The 19,666-nt window shown below is 40.4% G+C and overlaps 1 protein-coding gene across 1 annotated transcript; it reads right to left on the bottom strand.

Annotated features, from left to right (window-relative positions):
* Positions 1-7,286: 7,286 nt before the first annotated feature.
* rhoab (ras homolog gene family, member Ab) lies at positions 7,287-19,306 on the bottom strand. Its single transcript, XM_053318234.1, has 5 exons — positions 19,188-19,306; positions 13,464-13,621; positions 11,676-11,796; positions 10,706-10,836; positions 7,287-10,269 (listed from the first exon to the last, which is right to left on the bottom strand). The coding sequence occupies exons 2-5, from the start codon at positions 13,617-13,619 to the stop codon at positions 10,096-10,098; spliced, it is 582 nt and encodes a 193-aa protein (XP_053174209.1). The 5' UTR covers positions 13,620-13,621; positions 19,188-19,306; the 3' UTR covers positions 7,287-10,095.
* Between the last annotated feature and the right edge of the window lie 360 nt (positions 19,307-19,666).

The following is a 19,666-nucleotide window of genomic DNA, read 5'->3' as shown; positions in this document are numbered from 1 at the left end:
GCTTACTTAATTGGAATCTCGTGCTGCCGAAGTCCCGCGAGGGGAGAACAATCTTCTAAACGAGACTGGTTCATTAATAAGGTGATCAGATTAAATTCACTCTTTTTGAACAAGTTAAAAGCTATTTCCCACATACAAAAATCAAGCTTTTTCCTGACGACAAACGGCGTCAAAGAAAAAAGATAGACAGCCGTTTTAAACTCTGACTGGCTGAATTTATTGAAGTCAATTCACCAATGATGTAATGATATTTTTCCACCGCTAGAGGTCAGTGTGAGATTGTGTAAAAAATGTAGTTCACTGTCCCTGATAGAGAGAAAATATACATTACATCAAGTTGTAATATGATTAAAGAAATTTCAAGAAATATATAATAACTGCAGTTAAATATGAAAAATGATATCCCAAGTATTTAAGCACTGAACAAATGTATGAGGTTGTATTTCAGCCTTGAAAAGAAACTGGTTCATCACAAGTGTTAATGTGTTGATTCCAGCATCTTCTGAGTTAATCCTAGGTCTTAATTTATTCCTCACATGACCCACTTTTGGCTCCACACAGGCTAAAACTAAGATTTCATGACAGGTAACACACATACATTTAGAGTTCTGCATTATATATTTATACAACATTATTATTATTATTATTATTATTAACAAATACAATTACAAACATATTGCAGTTCATATTAAAGTCGTTCTTGTGTTTAGTTTTATTCATCTATCTTTCTGCATTGATCATATAATTTGCACATTACACTATATAGACCTGTTTTCTGTTTCTTTGTCTGTGTAACACTTTGTAAACTTGTTAAATGTACATGAATAAAGATGATTATTGATATTGTTGTTGTTTTTCAGATTATAATTCAATTCCTGCAACATTTTCCCTCCAAATATGTTGAAGAAATTAAATTAAAATCACCCTAATGGCATCGTAATCCACCCAATCGAAAATATTTGCATGCCTTTATAGATCCAAGAAGTGTATTTAATTAGCCTTATATGTTTTTAATCTCCTAAAGTAGCTTAATTAAAATCGTTAGGATAATGGAATTGTCCAATCAGGTTCAAACCCAGAAAATCGTTTAAATTTAAACTCTTCAACAGATGTGCTGGAGTTTAAAGACAGGGTGGAGTGGGTATTTTGGAGGGAGTGGGTCTTGATGCGGGTGCGCGCATCCGTCCTGATGTGTTGGAACCTTTTGTGTGGGGGCGCGGCTGACGGGAGCGCGCGGGGTGCTAAAGATCCAGAGGTGGATCCCCATCTGGTTAGCACTGTGGCGAAGCAGTGAGGCTGATGTGTAAATATTTTAAAACTGTTGATTCATGTGTCCAACTAGGGGAACCCAAATCTTTTTTGGATAGTGCTTCTTCTGAATTAAATGTGTCATGGAAATAAACACTTGTCCCACCGCACAAACGGAGACAGGCGGTGACTGGGCGTTGTGTCTCTGTGCTAAAAATAAAACTTTGGGAAACAACAGAATAGGTGGGTGTATGAATGACTCACAGTCATGGGGCAATCCTCGTCAGAGCCTTCACACAAAATCACAACAAACCAGACTAGGTGAAATATTATATGTCTGGACGGTGTATGGTCCATGTGCGTAATTGCGGTCAGATGGTATAAGAATAGTCAGTGGTGTCTTTAATGTGAACATCTGTATGTAATATTGGAGTGAAAAAAAGGCCATTTATATGTGTTTTGTCACAATGATGGTTATTTAGGGTGCTTTAACTGTGCGCTCTCATGCTTCTCGGCGCATGGAGAACTGTTTTCTGCTCTCCTGCTCTGCCAGTGTTAACATTAGAGGTGTGTCATGTGCATGGGTGAGCTTGTGGGATGATCTCCATACCATCACCGACACCCCCACACGCTTCTCCGACAGTCTTGGTGTGTGTGATTCCAGGTGCAGGTTGAGGTAGGGCATCTGCAGCTTGCTTTAAGCGTGCCATGCAGTCAGTGAAGCGCTCTAAAACGCCACCTGGGGACGTAATAGAAAACACTTCGCGCTGATTCATTTTGAAGGAGAAACAACCAATGGGGAAACTCCAACACTGATGTAATTTCATCACTCAGTCAATGACTCAGTCTGTCACGGACTGTTGCGTTTGTACGGCTGGTTCCAGTGTTGCAGTCCTGAGAAGAAAAAAAGAAAAAAAAACATCAGACAGACAGTGAGAGCGGGCCAGTCCCACCAGTCACTAAAGATCGTCTATTTAAAAGATGACTTGCAAAAGGCGAGAGGACTCACTCTCACTGTCTTCTCTTTGCAGCAGCAGCAGCAGCAGCACCACACAGGCACAGTACTAGACCTGTGGATTTCAATTCTATTCCAATTCAAATTCAATTCAAAGTACTTCATTTTCCGTAAGGAGCTTAATTTGTGCAGTGGAAGAACAATAAAAATAGTACAAGGCTTGTAGACAAACAATCAATCAGTATCAAAGTCATATTCTTAGAATACAAAGCTAAAAAAAAGAGTGAAAGCCAATGGTTCTAGTGCAGTATATGAACACTGAATCTTAATCTGATAATCTGATTGAAGAGATGGATGAATGAACGCTTGATTTGAGCCTTGACTAATATTTTGAGTGGCAACAATAAATGTATTATTTAAAAATCATTTACGGTTAAGCTGTATTCAGTTATATTTTTGAGATGATAAAAGCAGGAATGATGGCATAGCCCACTTGAGCCCTAAAGTTTACTTGTGAGACAACATTTACAGATTAAGAAATAGTGGTCCAAGCATTGATCCCTGTGGTAAAGATTGCAAAACTGTATTAAGCTAAAGTACCAAAACCAAAGGTTCATTGTCATCTAAATTTAAAGTGTCACCTTTTTTCTTACATTGTGCTAAGGTAAAAAAAAAGAAGAGTTTACAGAGTCATATAAGATAGGTGTCTGAAGACTTTTCTGGTAAGTTTTTATTGACAGTAAAGTAACAAACTGCAGTGTTGATTACTGGACAGTTGTGGAAGGAGGGATGAAAGGATGAGAAGGGGGTGGAAGGGGAATCTGGATTGGGTGAAGATAGATAGATAGATAGATAGATAGATAGATAGATAGATAGATAGATAGATAGATAGATAGATAGATAGATTGGTAGGTATGGAGTAAAGGGATGGGGAAGGAAGAGACTTCTTGTTGGCTTTTGAAATCTCATCATTGTCCTTCTTCCAGAATGCAGTCGTTTGGTCATACTCGGCCTTCCAGTGACCTTCTTGAGCTCTTGTTTTTGGAGATGCAGAGTTTTCTTTCATTTTCAAGTCTGTCTCCCTGCACTGATCATCAAACTGCTTTTGGTTGTTGTTTGTAGCCTTCATATTGTCATTGAGCATTTCACATTATTCGACAAAATAGCGTTTTATGAAATGTGGTAGTGTTTCCTGAGATGTTGTGTTTTGACACAACATATAGGGCCACTATACAAAACATTTTCTTTTTTACTGAAAAAAATGATCAGACTTCATCAGAGCCCTTCAACCTATACAGTGCAACAGATTGTATACTTTTAATTGAAATAAATAAAAGTGCAAAATACACAACTATATTACTATACTTATAGCCTACTATGGCGTTTCGTATGATGATGGAGAGGGGAGACAAATCTTTTGATAATAGTTTTGAGGACAAAATATTTTAAAAAGAAAAAAAAGAAGAAAAAGTAATTAGATTATGAGAATAAACTTCTATTAATGTGAGAGAAAAAAAATCACATTTGGGGGGGAAATAGGCCTATGAGAGGAGCAGCCTATGTTCTTAAAGTTGGTAATGTATCTTTCAAAAATGTTATCCTTAATCAAATTAAATTAAATTTGAACTATAAGTTTATTGTCCCCCAAGTGGAACCATCTTTAAGAAACTGCAGCATCTGGGTATTCAACAGTTTGTGGTATACTGGAAAAGTAATGGAGCGAGAGGTCTTTCTTCTTACTGCTGGCTGTTTCACTGCAGATAATAGGCTCTTGTGTAACCCGCCCCCTCTCCCTTTTCCCTCCCTCCTATTGGACAACTCCCTTTTTCCCCCTCTCATCCCATTGGCTAAATCGGGTGGGCGATGAGCTCATATTGGTTAAAAATAGTTGGGCCCGTAAGGAGCTAAAAATAGAGCGGTATATAAACCAGGCGGTGGAACTGCGATGTGCTCCACTCCTCTCAGGCCGGCAGCCGGAGGAGCCGAGAGAGCGAGAGAGAGAGAGAATGAGAGAGAGAGAGAGAGAGAGAGAGAGAGAGAGAGCGAGCGCAGCAGTAGCGGCAGCAGCCTCCCTCCAGCTCATTCCTCTGAAAGTGTTGCACCAGAGGCAGAGAGTGTTTCATGGTGACCGGGCTTGGGTGGAGTAGGCAGTGACGAACTTCCTTCCTCCTTCCTCTCTAAGTCTTTGGTTTCGGTCTGAATAGCCTATCTCTCGAGAGGCCTCAGTCATTTCCCCTAGCAGAGCATTAAAAGCTGCTGTGAGCACTTGAGAAGCTGCATATTAAATAACGAATAATCATAATGTGTACATAAAATTTAATTGTAATGATACCTCAATGTAAATGCTGCCCTTACCCCACTGTATTTCCAACAAGGATGGCAAAGTTTGAGCTACTTGTAACCAGTATGCTATGCTGCTTCATTTCAGGTATCAGCTGTGCTTGCTGTAGATTTCAAACTTCTCTCATAATCCACTGTACAGAAGAGATGCAGTTTAATGGCAGTATTTGGCACGGTAAGAGTAGAAAGTACGCTCTTGCTCAGAGGGAGCCCTTTTCAAGTCGGAAACATAAGCTGACTTCTTGTTACCGCTCACATCCACCCACCCTGCCTCTTGTAAATCTAACATTAGAGGCTTCCTCCTACTATCCATCCATCCATTTTGTATATCTGTTTATCCCCCCTCTTCCTCCTCCCCCTCCTAACATACCACACAACTCTCCTATATAAGCTGCCAAAGGTCAATGCATGCACCTCTCTGATGTAATAAGGTGGAAACTAGATTTTGACCTGTGATACTCAGTGGAGGGTATGCCAGCAAGAGAGGTAGAAAAGTGGAAACATAAGCTGTAAGTGTTCCAAAAGGCACATTAAATAAAAGCTGTTAAACCTCATGCTTGCATATTTTATTTAGATTCATTCTTAGCAGTTCACCACAACCACATCTGATAGTAATAGTAACTATGCCTGCACAACGGAGATAAAAGAGGTGTGTGTCTGTCTCTATATGCTTTGAAATACTCCCTTGCAGTTTGGCATTAATAGATTTGGGTGTTTTACATAATTCCCATTCCTGTTTTGTTGTCCTCCATGCTTACAGGGCATCAAAAATAATCGGATTCGTTTAGTTTCAGTGTTCAAAAAAACTGAAAAGCTGTTTTTCCCTCCTGTCTGCTTCACATCACAACTGTGCAAGTGTAGTTTCTGTATGAGAAAGTTAGTACAGATGGATGCATTTTATTCTTGGGTTTCCGCTCCTCTACTCCTCTACTCCTCTGCGCTGCCTTACACAACAAAGATCTTTCATTGCTGGTAGCAGAGTAGCTCCACACTCCACACACATTTGCAGTTTCTCAATCTTACTCCATAACATCCAGCATCATCCCACACAGGCTGATATTGCCTCACCTCTGCATCCCACACACTCAGCTTCTCTCCCTCTGCAGCATAGGCCTCATGCACCGTGTGAGGTGGCTGGTGCATCTCTCAGAGTGGTGTGATGTTGCTTTCTGCTCTTCAACCGGCAATCATCCTAATGATCAGTATTCTACATGGGTTTTTATAAAGCATCTACTGTGGTGTTTGGAGGAAAGTGAATGAGAAATTGTCTCTCTTCCTTTAAAGCAAGATTACACAAGCTGCAATTACAGGATGACACGTTGAAATTTCATCTGTGTGTGTGTGTGTGTGCGTGTGTGTGTATGTACTTCTCACTTCAGTTAAATGTTTATTTGTGACATACTAAACAATGTTGACCAGCAGGAACACATTTTGACATGATTCATGAAGTTAGCAAACTGAGTCATACCAGACCAAGCAATGCTGCAGCAGCTAAACGTTGTGAAGTGTTTCTTACTCTTAATGAATTGAACTGTTCCTCTTCAAGGATATGACTGTGTCACTTCTTCTTTCAAACATGACATCATCTTGTTTTTAATAGAACTACTGATGTAGCTACTTTTGAGAATGGCACTTTTCAGTGTTTTGACCTCTGTACCAGTTTCCAAGACAAGAAAAATGTAGTTAATTCTAACAACATGATTTACTTTTTGTCTTGTTTAAGTTAAAGAAGAGATTCTAATTAAAACACACAACTCCTTAAGAAACACAGAGAGCTGACAGCTCCCAGCTCTCACGTGTGACATAGTTGTGGTAAAATAGGCCTGTTGATGTGGTGCTTTGATGTTTTTAGCTCAAATCTAAAAAAAAAACACAAAAACAAAACAGCAATTCATATCAGGAGGTTTGGATGACAGTAAATAGTGTCGCTGTGCTTGCTGACCCTGGTTTTTTATGATCAGAACAGACTGTGCGGGATTCTCATCCAATCAATATGTTCTGCAGTGGGATTTTATTGCTCCAATGATCTGTGGCTCAGCACCACAAAGATTTAAAACCCACTGCTACATGCATCACCGGTTAACTATTATAGACTGTTGTTGCCATACTGTTCAACAGAACCCATAAATCCTGAATATGTTAATGATTTGAACAGTTGACAGTGAAATGGGCTGAAAATCTGGGATTCAAGGGTGTAGCTTCTTAAAGGACAGGTTCACAGTTTTTCAAGCCAGTCTTAATCTTAAAACACTGAAAGGTTTTCCTCATGGTATTCATTCCTTCTGTTCATACTGGCTATTATAATGTGCTTTCAGTTTAAGTGACAAGGCCTCAGTGTTTCCACACAGTCATTTTGTGCAAAAATGCATTTAAAAGTTGATCTGTAGCTTACATGAGGCTCTTGCTCTAGGCCTCAGCTCAACTGACACCAAAATCTCACACCATGAGATTTTTTATTCAAATTATATTGAAGGTCGAGGACAAATCCTGTTTGAAGCATCGTTTCACTTCTCTTCCACTCAACTTTTCTACATACAGTAGTTCTTCACATTTTCTTTCATTTCTCAATTCATGTGCTATATGTGTCATGTTCCGCCTGTCTACAGAGAGGATTATGATACACACACACACACACACACTTCTTAAACCTTCTAATGCCCCACTCCATTCATACTTAATGTGTATTGATTGAACTCAAGCTCTTCACCCGTCCCATCTGAGACCACAATGAATAGGAGCTGGGTGTTATAGAAAGTAATTTATTACACAAACCAAAGCTAGTTTACAAATACAATTTCCAGTCCTGTGCGTGTGTATAGTCTAGTATGAACAAACCCACATTTTATATTTACAGACTTTTGCATACAGCTTGGTTTTCCTGTTCCTTTGTTTACATCACTGCTTCAGCATCCAAAATTAGGATTTTAAAAATACATAAAACGAGAAATAAAACTGATTTGTACATAATAAAAGGAGGTTAAGTTTTTTTTTTTTCCTTTAGTCTTTTCAGCCAAGTTTGTGTTCAAAACAAACAAACAGAAAAAGAGCCAGCGCACGTGGTCCTAGCGACGCTCTAGACAGGCAGCCGAGAGGCCAGCCTTTCTCCTGACTGCCTAACAACAGCATTTGGCAGGGATGATTGAGGGGTCGTAAACCACCAACTGTAAATCATCAGAAAAATTCAGGTAAAGCACGAAAGAAAGGATAAACTAAAGCAACGACACATTAGCAGTCCCCTAGTCTTCCACCTCCTATTTTTAAATACTGATAGACAACATATGACATTTTTTGTTTTAAAAAGCAGGAAATTAAATGTAAAAACAACAACACAAGACTAGGTTTCTGGAACAGGGTCCACCCTGTAAGCCAGGAAGAATAACATGGGGGTCAAACACTGTTGAGAGAGCCTGAATCTGGCAGTAAAACACAGAAAAGTCAGGAAAGGCTGGTGGCTGATAAATGACCGCCCACTCTTACCACTTTTAGACTCAAAAATCCTGTAAGGGCAGACAAAAATACCCCAAATTAAAACATTTCCAACATAAAGCAGGTGTCAAATTCTCACTCTCATAGTTAGTGATGCAGATTACCTGCATGCAGTACTCCAAAATCTATCAGGCTGCCCAACCTTGACAATTCTGGTATTTACATGCACAGTATTCTGGATACAAAGGTCATGTCACGTGTCATGTTTGTCTTTTGAAGTCTGACTGTTTATGCAGATGTCAGGTACCAACAGTTAACCAGTTAAAGGCAGACATGTCTAAATATGGTGGATAACATCCCAGGCACCTTTTTTTTTTGTTTTCCTCAAACATGAACTAGTTCTGGTTATTTTACACTTGACCTTTACACATGCCTACACACACACAAAAATAAGGAGATCAGTGGTGTGCATGTAAACACAGTACTCTCCTTTGTCTTTGTCCTGGTCTCAAAACCAGGGGAAGATGAGCACCAGCAGTCGGCTATGTGGAACAGGAAGGGATGGGAGCTGAGCTGAGGGAAGGTTGTACTACTCAGGACAGGAAGCTAACCCTGATCACAATTCACCTGCCACTGAATCTTTGATGAATACATAAAAAAATTTAAAAAAAAAAGAACCTTCAGGTGATAGTTGATCACCTCCTCTCCTAAAGTAGACAAACCAACTGCAGTAAAGATTCACCAGCATATGGATCATTTGAATGTCTTGCCCTGACACTGAGGTCATCACAATGTTGCTTCTTTGGAAGTAAGTTCACACTGCCCTCTGCAACACTGCTACCATGAGATCACTAATAGAGGAAGCAGCAGCTGGAATACAGGTGAAGATCAGAGCCAGATCAGATGTTTGTACACAGTAAGTAAGTAGGTTTACTTTTAAAAACTAGCACAGAGGGCAAGTGCCTTTCAAGTCAAACAGTAAACTAGTTGCTGCAGTTTTTCTACAAAATATAAGAGCATTAACTAATCATTGATTGGAACAGATCATCTCAGTAAGTGTATGGCTCAATGAGTTTGTCACTGTGAGTCTGTACGCATAGGATTAGCCACAGTGAGAGACTAAATGGCACTGAGCAGGACATGTGAGCACGTAGCTCTCTGATAATACAGCACATAAGACCCGAGCACCTGACCACTTGTTTAACACTGGATACAACTTTTCTAAATGCCTTATTTTTTCACTACAGAAATACAAATTTATGCTCTTCAATTAAACTGCAAGCTGATCAACTTCTAACCCGTCTAAAGCACCGTTTTAAGGAGCACCTGATTAATAAAATTTACTGGTGATTTGTCTACTTTTGGAGCTGTGATAACCTGCCAAAGTAACTACAGCATACAACACGTAAGCTGAACGTGCAGAACTATGAAAACTGCAAGCTGTGCCCTGGTTTGGTGTATACAGTACTATTCAGTACAGCACCCACGTACTGCACTTCACTCTTCCCATCCCTTTACCTGTCCCACTACAACACACCCTGAGCCCTAATTCCAGGGACAAGCCATTAATAGTGGTACTCGTTTACTGTGCTGTCTGTTTGCCTCTGTCCATCTGTCAAGTCATTCAGGCAGGATGCTAAACTTTTGTTGCCCAAACTGAACACAATCACTGGAACATCCCATAATTTACCAGCTACTTTATTGGTTTTACCAGTCTTGGATTATTTTTTTTAGAAAAAGACCAGGATCTCCTAATGATCTTCATCAGTGTAAGTTGCTTGTTGAAAAGACAAAATGTACCAGCGTGTGGCTGGTGTCAATTTTACCACCTTGATGGTAAGTCCACAACTAAAGAGCCCAATGGTTTACAGCGGTAGTCATTTACTGTGCTCCCTCCTCCCCCATCCATGCTTCCACCCACCCGTCCCTCTCCGTCAATGTCTCCCAAACCCAAGTCCCAGGGTAAAATTCAGTCCAACAAACAGCCATTTTACAGCGGTAGTCATTTACTGCACTCTTTGCTTCCCCTCCCTCCCTCTCCCATCTAGTAATCCCTCTGTCCCTCCCGAGCCCTAGCCCCAGGCACAGTAGCCCGGGGTAAAAACAGTCCAAATATGTCTGCCGTATTACAGCAGTACACATTTATTGCTCTTCTTTCCGCGGCGGGCCTGCAGTGCCGCCCTGGTGGCCATCTCAAACACCTCTCGCACACCGTCCTTGGTCTTAGCGGAGCACTCCATGTAGCCGAATGCTGCAATCCGGCCTGCCATGTCCCTGCCCTCCTCTGACTTCACCGGCTCCTATTGGATGGAGAGAAGACCCAGATTTTGGTTTAGGAACACATTCACTGTACTTTTGAATATGATGTAAGTTAACTACTAATATAAAGTACAAGTGAAAGCTGCTTTGCTCTCAGTCGTTAATGGTAGGTATTGTTAAGCAAGCAGAAAGGTATTTTAAAGTCTAGATGTATGGATGAAAGGCTAGAGGGTGGAATTGTTGCCCATCTGTGTGCATGAGAAACAGTCATACATTTGCCTAAACACAGAAACTGTGTAAGTATTGAAATTGTGTAATATACACCTACTTCTACTTCTTTTTTAGCCGGTCATGTGTTCATGCACAGTCACAACTGGCCATCATCAGCAGAACACACAAAACAACAGTAGATCTCTACTTAATATAAAAAAGACCTGGCTAACTGTCTAAACACAAGCAAAAGCAGAATTCAGGTACCTGCTTCATCTTGGCCAGCTCTCGGCGTGTGTGGTCATCATTGCGCAGATCTTTCTTGTTTCCTACCAGGATGATGGGAACGTTGGGACAGAAGTGTTTCACCTCTGGGGTCCACTTCTCTGGAATGTTTTCTGTGAAAGAAAGGGAAAGAACAGATGAATAATCATTGATAAGACACCTATGTCACATCTTGTGTGAATGTAGTGTAACGTGTGTAATGTCAGATTAAAAATTCACTTCAAGGCCAAAAACAATAAGTGATGAATATTTGGGATAAATGTTCTAACAACAGGAGACCACCAAAGCTAAATGAAAGAAAACAATGAAATTGAAATGAGTTAACAGAGTTAAATGGGGGGGAAGCCAGGGCTTTGATTGGACCAACACGCAAGTCACTGCAAAGATAATCTCACTTCTAAACACAAAAGAAAAAACACAAAGAACAGCTTCAGTATCTCCACTGCGCATCAAGGTTGAAAACCCCCCCCAAAAAAACCTGTTTTACTTGGTCAGCAGAAATGTCGTTTTAAACAGGAATGTAGTTTGTGAAGAATGGCCGTGTATGACAGTTATAAATGAGAGCTTTAGTACAGTAAGCCTTCATTCTATTACAATAGTAGCTGACATTTTCCTCTCCTCTCATTTAATCTTGTTTCATTAATGTCTGGCACTTTAATTATCTGAAGCTTTTATCACTGTATTTTATGGAAAGCCATTTCCATATGACCAGAAGAGTGCTGTTCATAATCATAATGAGAGGAAATGCATGACTTGTAGTTTCGCAGCGTGCCACATGCTCTATCTCAGTGTGTTGGTGCAGTTCCGCTACATGAACTCACAATCTGCACACCCCAAACATAACTTCTTATGAAAAGAGAAAGATGGAGGAGTACATATGGGGAAGCGGAGCGCTGGCGTTATTTTGTCCAGTGTGAGTGTGTAGGTGTGTGTTTATGGTTTGAACACTCACCCAAGCTGTCAGGGCTGTCTATGGAGAAGCACATGAGTATGACGTCAGTGTCTGGATAGGAGAGAGGTCTCAGCCTGTCGTAGTCCTCCTGACCTGCTGTGTCCCAGAGAGCCAGCTCCACCTGACAGACAAAAGAATACAGAGAAAAGAGGAAGAAAAAAAGAGAAAGAGAGGGAGAAGTTAATACAGAGCTTTCATGTTGAAGCCGGCTCACTCAACAAATAATAGAGACAATAAACGAGGACTGTGTCTTGACAAGGGATTAAAAGAAGGACAGAATTATTTCATTACCCTACATCATAATACAGAATGAGAGTATACGGTGAAAAGCAAAGAATTAAACATGGTGGAGGGTCTCTCTGTGATGGTGGTAAAATGTTCGATAACCTTTAAGTGGTCCTATATCATGATCAAGTATAGAGTTTCCTTTTACTGATTCAGTTTTAAATAGAATTTGAAAGAAGGCAGATGTAACACACTGAGAACAGAACAGCTGAATAAAATATCTAACTGATTTGAGTGAGCAAAATACTTTGTAGGGATAAAATCTTTAGACTTTTATTTGTATTTTGGCAGTTTTTGACTTGGTAAATCTTCACATAACAGGTTCCCTTCATTCGCAAATAGAAGAGCAGGTGTCAGACAGGTTTTCATCATCATAAATACAGACACACCCAGTTATATTACCGGCCAACAATTCAGTGCGAAAAGCATTTATGTGCCTGTTACTCATTTATTTCTAATATTTGGCTGATGGTCTGGCCTTGCTACAAAAAAGTAGCAAGTCATTCAATACTCCCACTTTAAATGATATCAAATAAACAATTTAAAGTCTCAGATTAAATTAACAACACTTCCACAGTATTTGTTCATGACTATGGGTGTAATAATTCTCCATATCCCAAATTTGGCTCATATCAACCCTCCTCATGAATGAATAATAAATAAATATAAATAAATTAAATACGGGGGAAATCTGGGTTTCATCTTCCCAACTATAATAAAATTAATTAATTAATACATTTAGCTGAGGACCAATCTACACAATAAATAAGTAAACAACACTTCTCTTAAGAGCAATCTAAATATCTGGATAGAATTACCATATTAGCCATACGCTAACGTGAAGAGGGATAAAGTAATTTAATCGTGCAGCTCTTCTAGACTTTCCAAATGTTATCAGACTGAATTGATCAAAGTCAGTGAAAGTAGTCATTTTACAGGAGTTGTGTGACATCAGTAACATAATGAGAGCTGAGAGCAGTTAGTGGTGGTTGATGGAAGACGCAAAACACATCTAGAGTCCCAGATGTTAGTGGGGCGGTTTTGGTCTCAGTTTCAGAACTGTTTATACACCCTTAACCATTACTACTAGTTTTAACTAAGTCAGTTTTATCTGTACAAAAGACACTCAAGCTATGTGACCATGCAAAATGTGATAGTGACATATAAAAACCTCTGTGAGTTGGTTACAAAGCTAAATAAAGAAAAGAAACCAGATCAAGACATTGGAAAAAATAAACAAGCCAATAAAAACTCAATGGCCCAGAATCCCATTAACCCAGAATGAGGTCAGGACATACGGAATTGTGAAAGATGAGTTGGGAGCAGCACACATACAGGACATTATGAACCCCAGAGTCACAGAGAGTTTGATTGATCACTCTAATTTGTGAATTACACTGGATTTGACCGATTTAACACAATAATTAACCTATAATGACATTGTGACCGAATTGGATAACTGGAGCGTTGCTCAGTGTGAGAGAATTACTGCACATCTCTTACCTGTTTGCCATCCACTTCTATGTCAGCCACATAGTTCTCAAACACAGTGGGGACGTAGACCTCAGGGAACTGGTCTTTGCTGAAGACAATCAGAAGGCAAGTCTTTCCACAAGCTCCATCCCCCACTATCACCAGCTTCTTACGGATGGCTGCCATCCCTGGAGGAGGAGGAGAAGGAGGAGGAGAAGGAGGAGGAAAAGGTTACGATCGAGGAATCACAGGAAAGGCATTAAATAGAATCACCTATTTAACTATCCAAAGCAGTCTATAAAAACGAAACAAACTCTACCCTGTGGAGAAATAACTGTAGTGTTTGCCAGGACTTGTCAATTTTAAGCCAAAGGTAAAAGAAAATATGAGAGTAATGTGTGACATTTGAGGCATGAAAGCCAGAGTATGTGTGAGCTGTGTGCATAGTGCAGGCAACACGCTCGACACATTTAACCACGTAGGTGGAAAGCACAGAATCTCAGCCTGGGGTTCAGAGTCTCTCTGGGTTTAGAGATGATTAATGCAATCTGGAAACATTTCAACTCAGAGATATAATGGCCTTCATACATGTGAATACAGTGGAATATAATGCAGTTTAGCATGTGTGAGCAGAACTGTTGTCTCTTGTCATCCAAAAATAAAATTAGATTGTCTGATTATGATTTAGGATAATTTGGCATGACATGTGTTTATTGTATAGTGTCCTGATTACGTCAATGCCCCCAAAAAGCCTGTTCACGCCCCTGCATTGTAGGTTCCCATCCACATGTACATTAACATAAACACTCCATTACAGCACAATGCTACAAGATGTGAGACACCAGGAAGTCAAATTTACCAGCAGTACATTTCTGACAGTAAAGGCCTCACGGATGTGTCAGCGTGGGTGTGAGAGCTTGCCCAACTGCGTAAAGGGAAGTTTGGGCGAATTAGTGACATGCAGTATTGTGCCATTGGCTCACAGCTGCCTGGATCACTCGATTGAGAAATGACGTTCTTTATAAAGTTTAACAGGAACTAAAAACGTAAATGTTGGATTTCCTACTAAATTGGACATTAACAATGATTAAGTTGTCAAAGTGAAAAACTGTCAGCGACCGGTGCAAAAACTACTGAAAATAACCAGAATGTGAGTGTGATCAAAACACAGGAAAACAGCGATTTCCCCTCAGACATGAACAGGAACTGTGTCCCAACACAATCACTTTATTCAGTCAGTACACATCAAACGCACCTCATTTGTCATGGTGACACTGCTGTGGAGACAACTTTCAAAATAACACAGTACATGTGCTGTGTGCTTACTAACTGCACAAGGACAACAGCACCTCACATAGAGAGGGTAATAAATTGTGTCCCTGAGAGGTTACTTCCTCCTTGATCTGAGAAGTCACGGCAGCGTCCAGTGTCAGTCACATTTCTCCACCCTGCTATCTCCATCTCTGTGAGTCAGCTAGAGGCCTGATGGAGAGCAGATTGGCCGACACCTCTCATGTTTGTAGTGAACCCATCAGCTGAGCTCTGGTTTTTATCTGCAGTGTTTCTGGAGCAGGAACATGCTCCAGAGGTTCAGTACCATGTGTCACCTCTGAGGTCTGGGCTTATTTTGGAGGGGCTTTATCATTGAAAGCATTATCATTTACCTATGACTAAAATTGATTTCAAAACTTTCTACGGCTGAACCGGCATGCCTTGCATAAGATGATCGTCTCAGGCCCCAACCAGTCCGTCTTCCTTCCTCTTGAGTGTTTTTCCTATTTTTTTTGTCCATGCAGCAGTTTGTATGTGACTGACAGATTCAGCTACTGCTGCCTGTGTCCTCTTCTCATTAAAACGAGTTGATTCAGGAGTCTAATGTTGAAGTAATTTAATTCTCACTGATGAAGCTGACTTTCAATTTCAGAGCATTTTTGCTCCCAGTCCCTTCTGTTTCTGACCCTGAAATGCTCCAAAGCGCTGAGAGGTGATACGAGCAGCCTATTAATGGTAGATGAATGCTTTAAGTAGGACAGCAGTGTCAAAAAATATTAGAGCATCTCCTCCATGACTTGAGGAAAAAGACAAAAATGGGGACAGCTGTAGCCTGGAGGCAGGTGTGTGGTCAATGTTTGAATTACTTGACCATTGGAGAAAAAATTAGTACATAATGTGTCCTCCTTTAAGCTAATGCTGCCTAGGTGCCTATAAGCAAGGCATTGAAGCCAATAACGGATAACAGCCAACAGGACTCTGGCAATCATTTAAGGCAGCTAATAATGCAGAAATGTTAGTAACAGATGACATGTGGTAGGATAGAAACTTTCCTTTCTAGCCAAAAAAAAGCCAACATGCAGGAATCCACATATCATAGGAATAATCTAGTCAAAACACACTAAGAGTCACAATGACACAACAGGAAAACCTCCATTAGCAGCAGTGACTGTTGTGTCTGAACTCCTGTTTCTAAAGAACAGGGCAATAAACAACAGCGGAAACACAGCACGTGCTCTGATGCCAGTGTAATATTGCAATGGTGGTATAATAATAATAATAATAATAATAATAATAATAATAATACAACAACAACAACAATGATAATAACACTTATAATAATATTGAGGTGGTTAACATGCACAAGTCCATCATTTTGGACAAATCAGAGTGATGAAGTCAGACGTCGTACTCTGTCTGCCACAGACAATGGATGGTGTGACTAACAGTGGACGTGGTCCACATAGAGATGAACCATCAACTCCAGCATGTGGACGACCAAATCCATGGATTATAATCCTAGTAGATAAGGAGCGGGCAGCATGTGCAACTTTACCAGACAATGCATATCAGCCAACAGGAGAGCATGACAGAGGATAACCCCAACAGAGAGGGACAGATAGAGGTAACCCTCCTGTGATAAACACAGTCAGAAGAGGTTTCTTGTCTTTATCAACAGTGATTGTGCTTTTTTTTGGACAAAGGAGCTCTTCCACTCCTCTTCAGCCAGCTAACTGAATAAACCACACAATTTCAAACAAAGACAATGAATGGTCAGCCTGGTCTCTACCTCGGGGATGATCATGTAAACTGTCACTGAATCAATCTCAAACAGACAATATTTGACAGCGGGCCTGACAGCCAAACCCACTCATGTGTCCTCAAAAACCAGTTTTCAGCCAACATAAAACTCCTGTGGTGTTTTCACTAATCCAAGTCAAACACGATTCATTCATTGTGCGTCGTTTCCTTGTGTGACACAGCTTTAGATATATTATTAAAATAAGTTAGTGCGCGCTTGATGATTCATCAGCTCGTCCTTTAGAAAACCACACAGCTGCAAAAGTTGCATCAAAAACACGCCTGTGTGTTTAAGGCAGGAAATCACCCAAGTGGTCTTGAGATGGAAAATAAGCCCCATGCTTAACGATGGCTAACCAACTGCCACCTAATGACTATTTCAGCCTGTGACATAAACTTGGCAGGTGTTTTTCCTCCGTCACATGATGAACATTTATGTGGGAGGCAGTGAAATTATGAATTAATCCATTACTGTGTGGGAAAATGATTATTTTAATCACTGTTTGTGGTACATGCATTCATGAATAATAGAATATGCTAAATATCTCCACTGTGGAGACTGGTGGGCTGTGCTCTCTGTTACGGTCGTTGGCTAGATTCAATAATCTGTTTAACCTCCATGTTGTATATGGCAACAACAACAAACATGTGGTCAGGAACATGTCAGGGATCCTAACCAGACTGAGCATATTGCTACATGAATCACTGAATCTTCTTGTCGAAAGATAAACTGCTGCCAAGATGTGTTTAAAGTCACCTCTATCATAATTAATGTCAACTTTGAAGCCTCAATAAACAGATCCTTGTTAATAACTTTGCTACTGTTTTGAGACAAATTCGCTCAAATGAGTGGATCATTGAGACTATGAAAACGCTGCTAACACATCCTGCTGATAATATTGTAATTATATTTCCTTTGGAGAAGAGAGACAAAAAGCTGCTGTAATACAATGAAACTGGGGTGGATTATTAAAATCAGATAATTAAAAAAAATCCATCTTTATTAGTGCAAATCTCTAGAGCACAAAACAGAACAACACTGATATCCCACGTATAAATGGGTCTAAACCTTGAGCTTGTATTTGCTGTCATACATATGCATGTATAGCAAAGTAACCTACACCATGTGAAGATTTTCAAATTCAAATTTATTAACAAGCTCTTTGATGAAATTAGATATTGATCAGTTGACGTCATCTTTTTCCGTTAAGGTTGAGAAAAGGATGTGATTTTGGTTAGCAGCTCTAAGGGTGACAGTATGTGAAACCTGCCTCACCCCCTCCCTCTCCTCTCCTCTCCTGCCTCGGGTGCTGCAAAAGGAGCTACAGTGTCTTCTAAATGCTGCTCTAAATGCTTTCCTACAGGAGGCAAGAAAATTAAAACAGGAAAAAACGATAATTACGACTAGATTTCACTGAGCGCCTGTCTAAACGTTGCAATAATATGTTTGTGGGCATGAGTCAGCTTGCAGAATGTCCTTATTCAGGATCAAGCATGGATGTCAAACATCTTCACGTTGTGTTTCAAGATTGTAATGATGCCCAATGCTTTAATTAGTAGTGAAATAAACAAGAAATGCTTCTGCCAGCCTAACATATGCATGATTCTTTTACTCCAAGACCACATTACGCCCCTAGCTTAGGATTTACCACTGTACAAAAGCAACTACTCACACCCAGAATACTGACACATCATCAATAACCTCATTATTTCGTCTGTATCACCCAGCTGTAGGAGGGAAATTATTTTATCATAATTAAACCATTTTCAACGTTCAGAAAAAAAGTTACTGTGTCTTGCCTGAGTGAACTCCAGTCCAGTGTTTAGCCCAACACTGTTTTTAAACCAGCTAGCCACTGGGTGGGTCACCAGAAAGATGGCGTCATCACAGAGGCAACAGATGGCTAGTGTGTCCGCAGTGGAAGAATGGGAGGGTGGCCCCAATCCAAACTAAACACCAGGCGACACCCACATACAATACACCTATGACTTCTCGGGGGAAAAGATTAGCTATGACAAAAACTAGAATTATAAATGCCTAAAACTTATAATCTCCCATCAAGTAGAGATTGTGTGTTTAATAGCTGTATATTGTCACTAACATATACAAAATCGCACAAAACCAATGGTTGTAGTAGTTTAGTGTTCAATTAAAATGGACTGGAGGCTCACTTGACCTTATAGTGTTTAGCATGTTACCGGTAAATTAACATCCACCTCTCGTAGCCTTTGGTGAAGTGACGCTGAACCGTAGAGGAGCCGCCTGGTCAGCCGTGGCAAGTCAGAAAAACAGCCTCATTGTTTGGCTACGGCTTTTCCCCAACCCAGGCCAGTCTCCACGGTTTAGTTTACAAGCCTTAACTTAAGTTTTCCCACTTGAGTAAACAGCCCTCGGTACAATCTGGCTATGGTATTTCGGTAACGAGACTTCCAAAATTCAGAATAAAGCAGCTTTGTCCGCCGCACAACTGAGTGTGGCAAGTGCGGAAGCGGTATCGATATTCAGGTCGGTTAGGGGGAAAAGCTAACTTAGCTACCGTTAGCTAGCCTCGATAGCTTTGTTAGCACGGCCTCTCAAAGCTCCGGGCAACTTTAAAAAAGCAATACCGCTCGCTTTAAAATTGTATAACACAAAGCTAAGTAGCACTTCATAATCGCGTGGTATTCAAGAAAGTAGTTTACCTGTAGTTTATGTGGCTAGCAGTCGGAGTTTTGTGCGTTTCAACGGGCAGAGTCGCTTCGCCGACCAGTCGAGTCGCTCTCGCTGCTTCCTCCTGTCTCAATCTGATACAATGAATTACTTCACGGGAACGCGCAGCCAGGGTTTGTAGTATGTAGCTGGGAGGCGGGCACGAGCGTGAGAGCCACACCTGCGCGGGCACGAGGTGCCATGGTGTGAGTCTCATCAGCTGCAGGCTGCAAAATCTGTTCAGTTTAAGGAAGGTTTATTTTCCTCATGAAAACAGAAAAAAGGACAATTTCGCGGCTTATTTCCCACCCAGACCACATTAGACGAGGTCTAGATCAAAAACAACTATATTTAGACTTGTAAAATCGGGAATAGATTAACAAGGAGACTTCAAAGAGTCATTAAAACAGCTTCAGATTTGTGAAACATTTATTCTATTTGTGAAAAGTGAAAATATAATTTCCCTTAACTT

Source organism: Scomber japonicus, chromosome 4, assembly GCF_027409825.1.
Source record: "Scomber japonicus isolate fScoJap1 chromosome 4, fScoJap1.pri, whole genome shotgun sequence".
NCBI classification, from domain to species: Eukaryota; Metazoa; Chordata; class Actinopteri; order Scombriformes; family Scombridae; genus Scomber; species Scomber japonicus.
The sequence above is the reverse complement of the archived record's forward strand: the minus strand, read 5'-3'. Positions and strand labels throughout refer to the sequence as shown.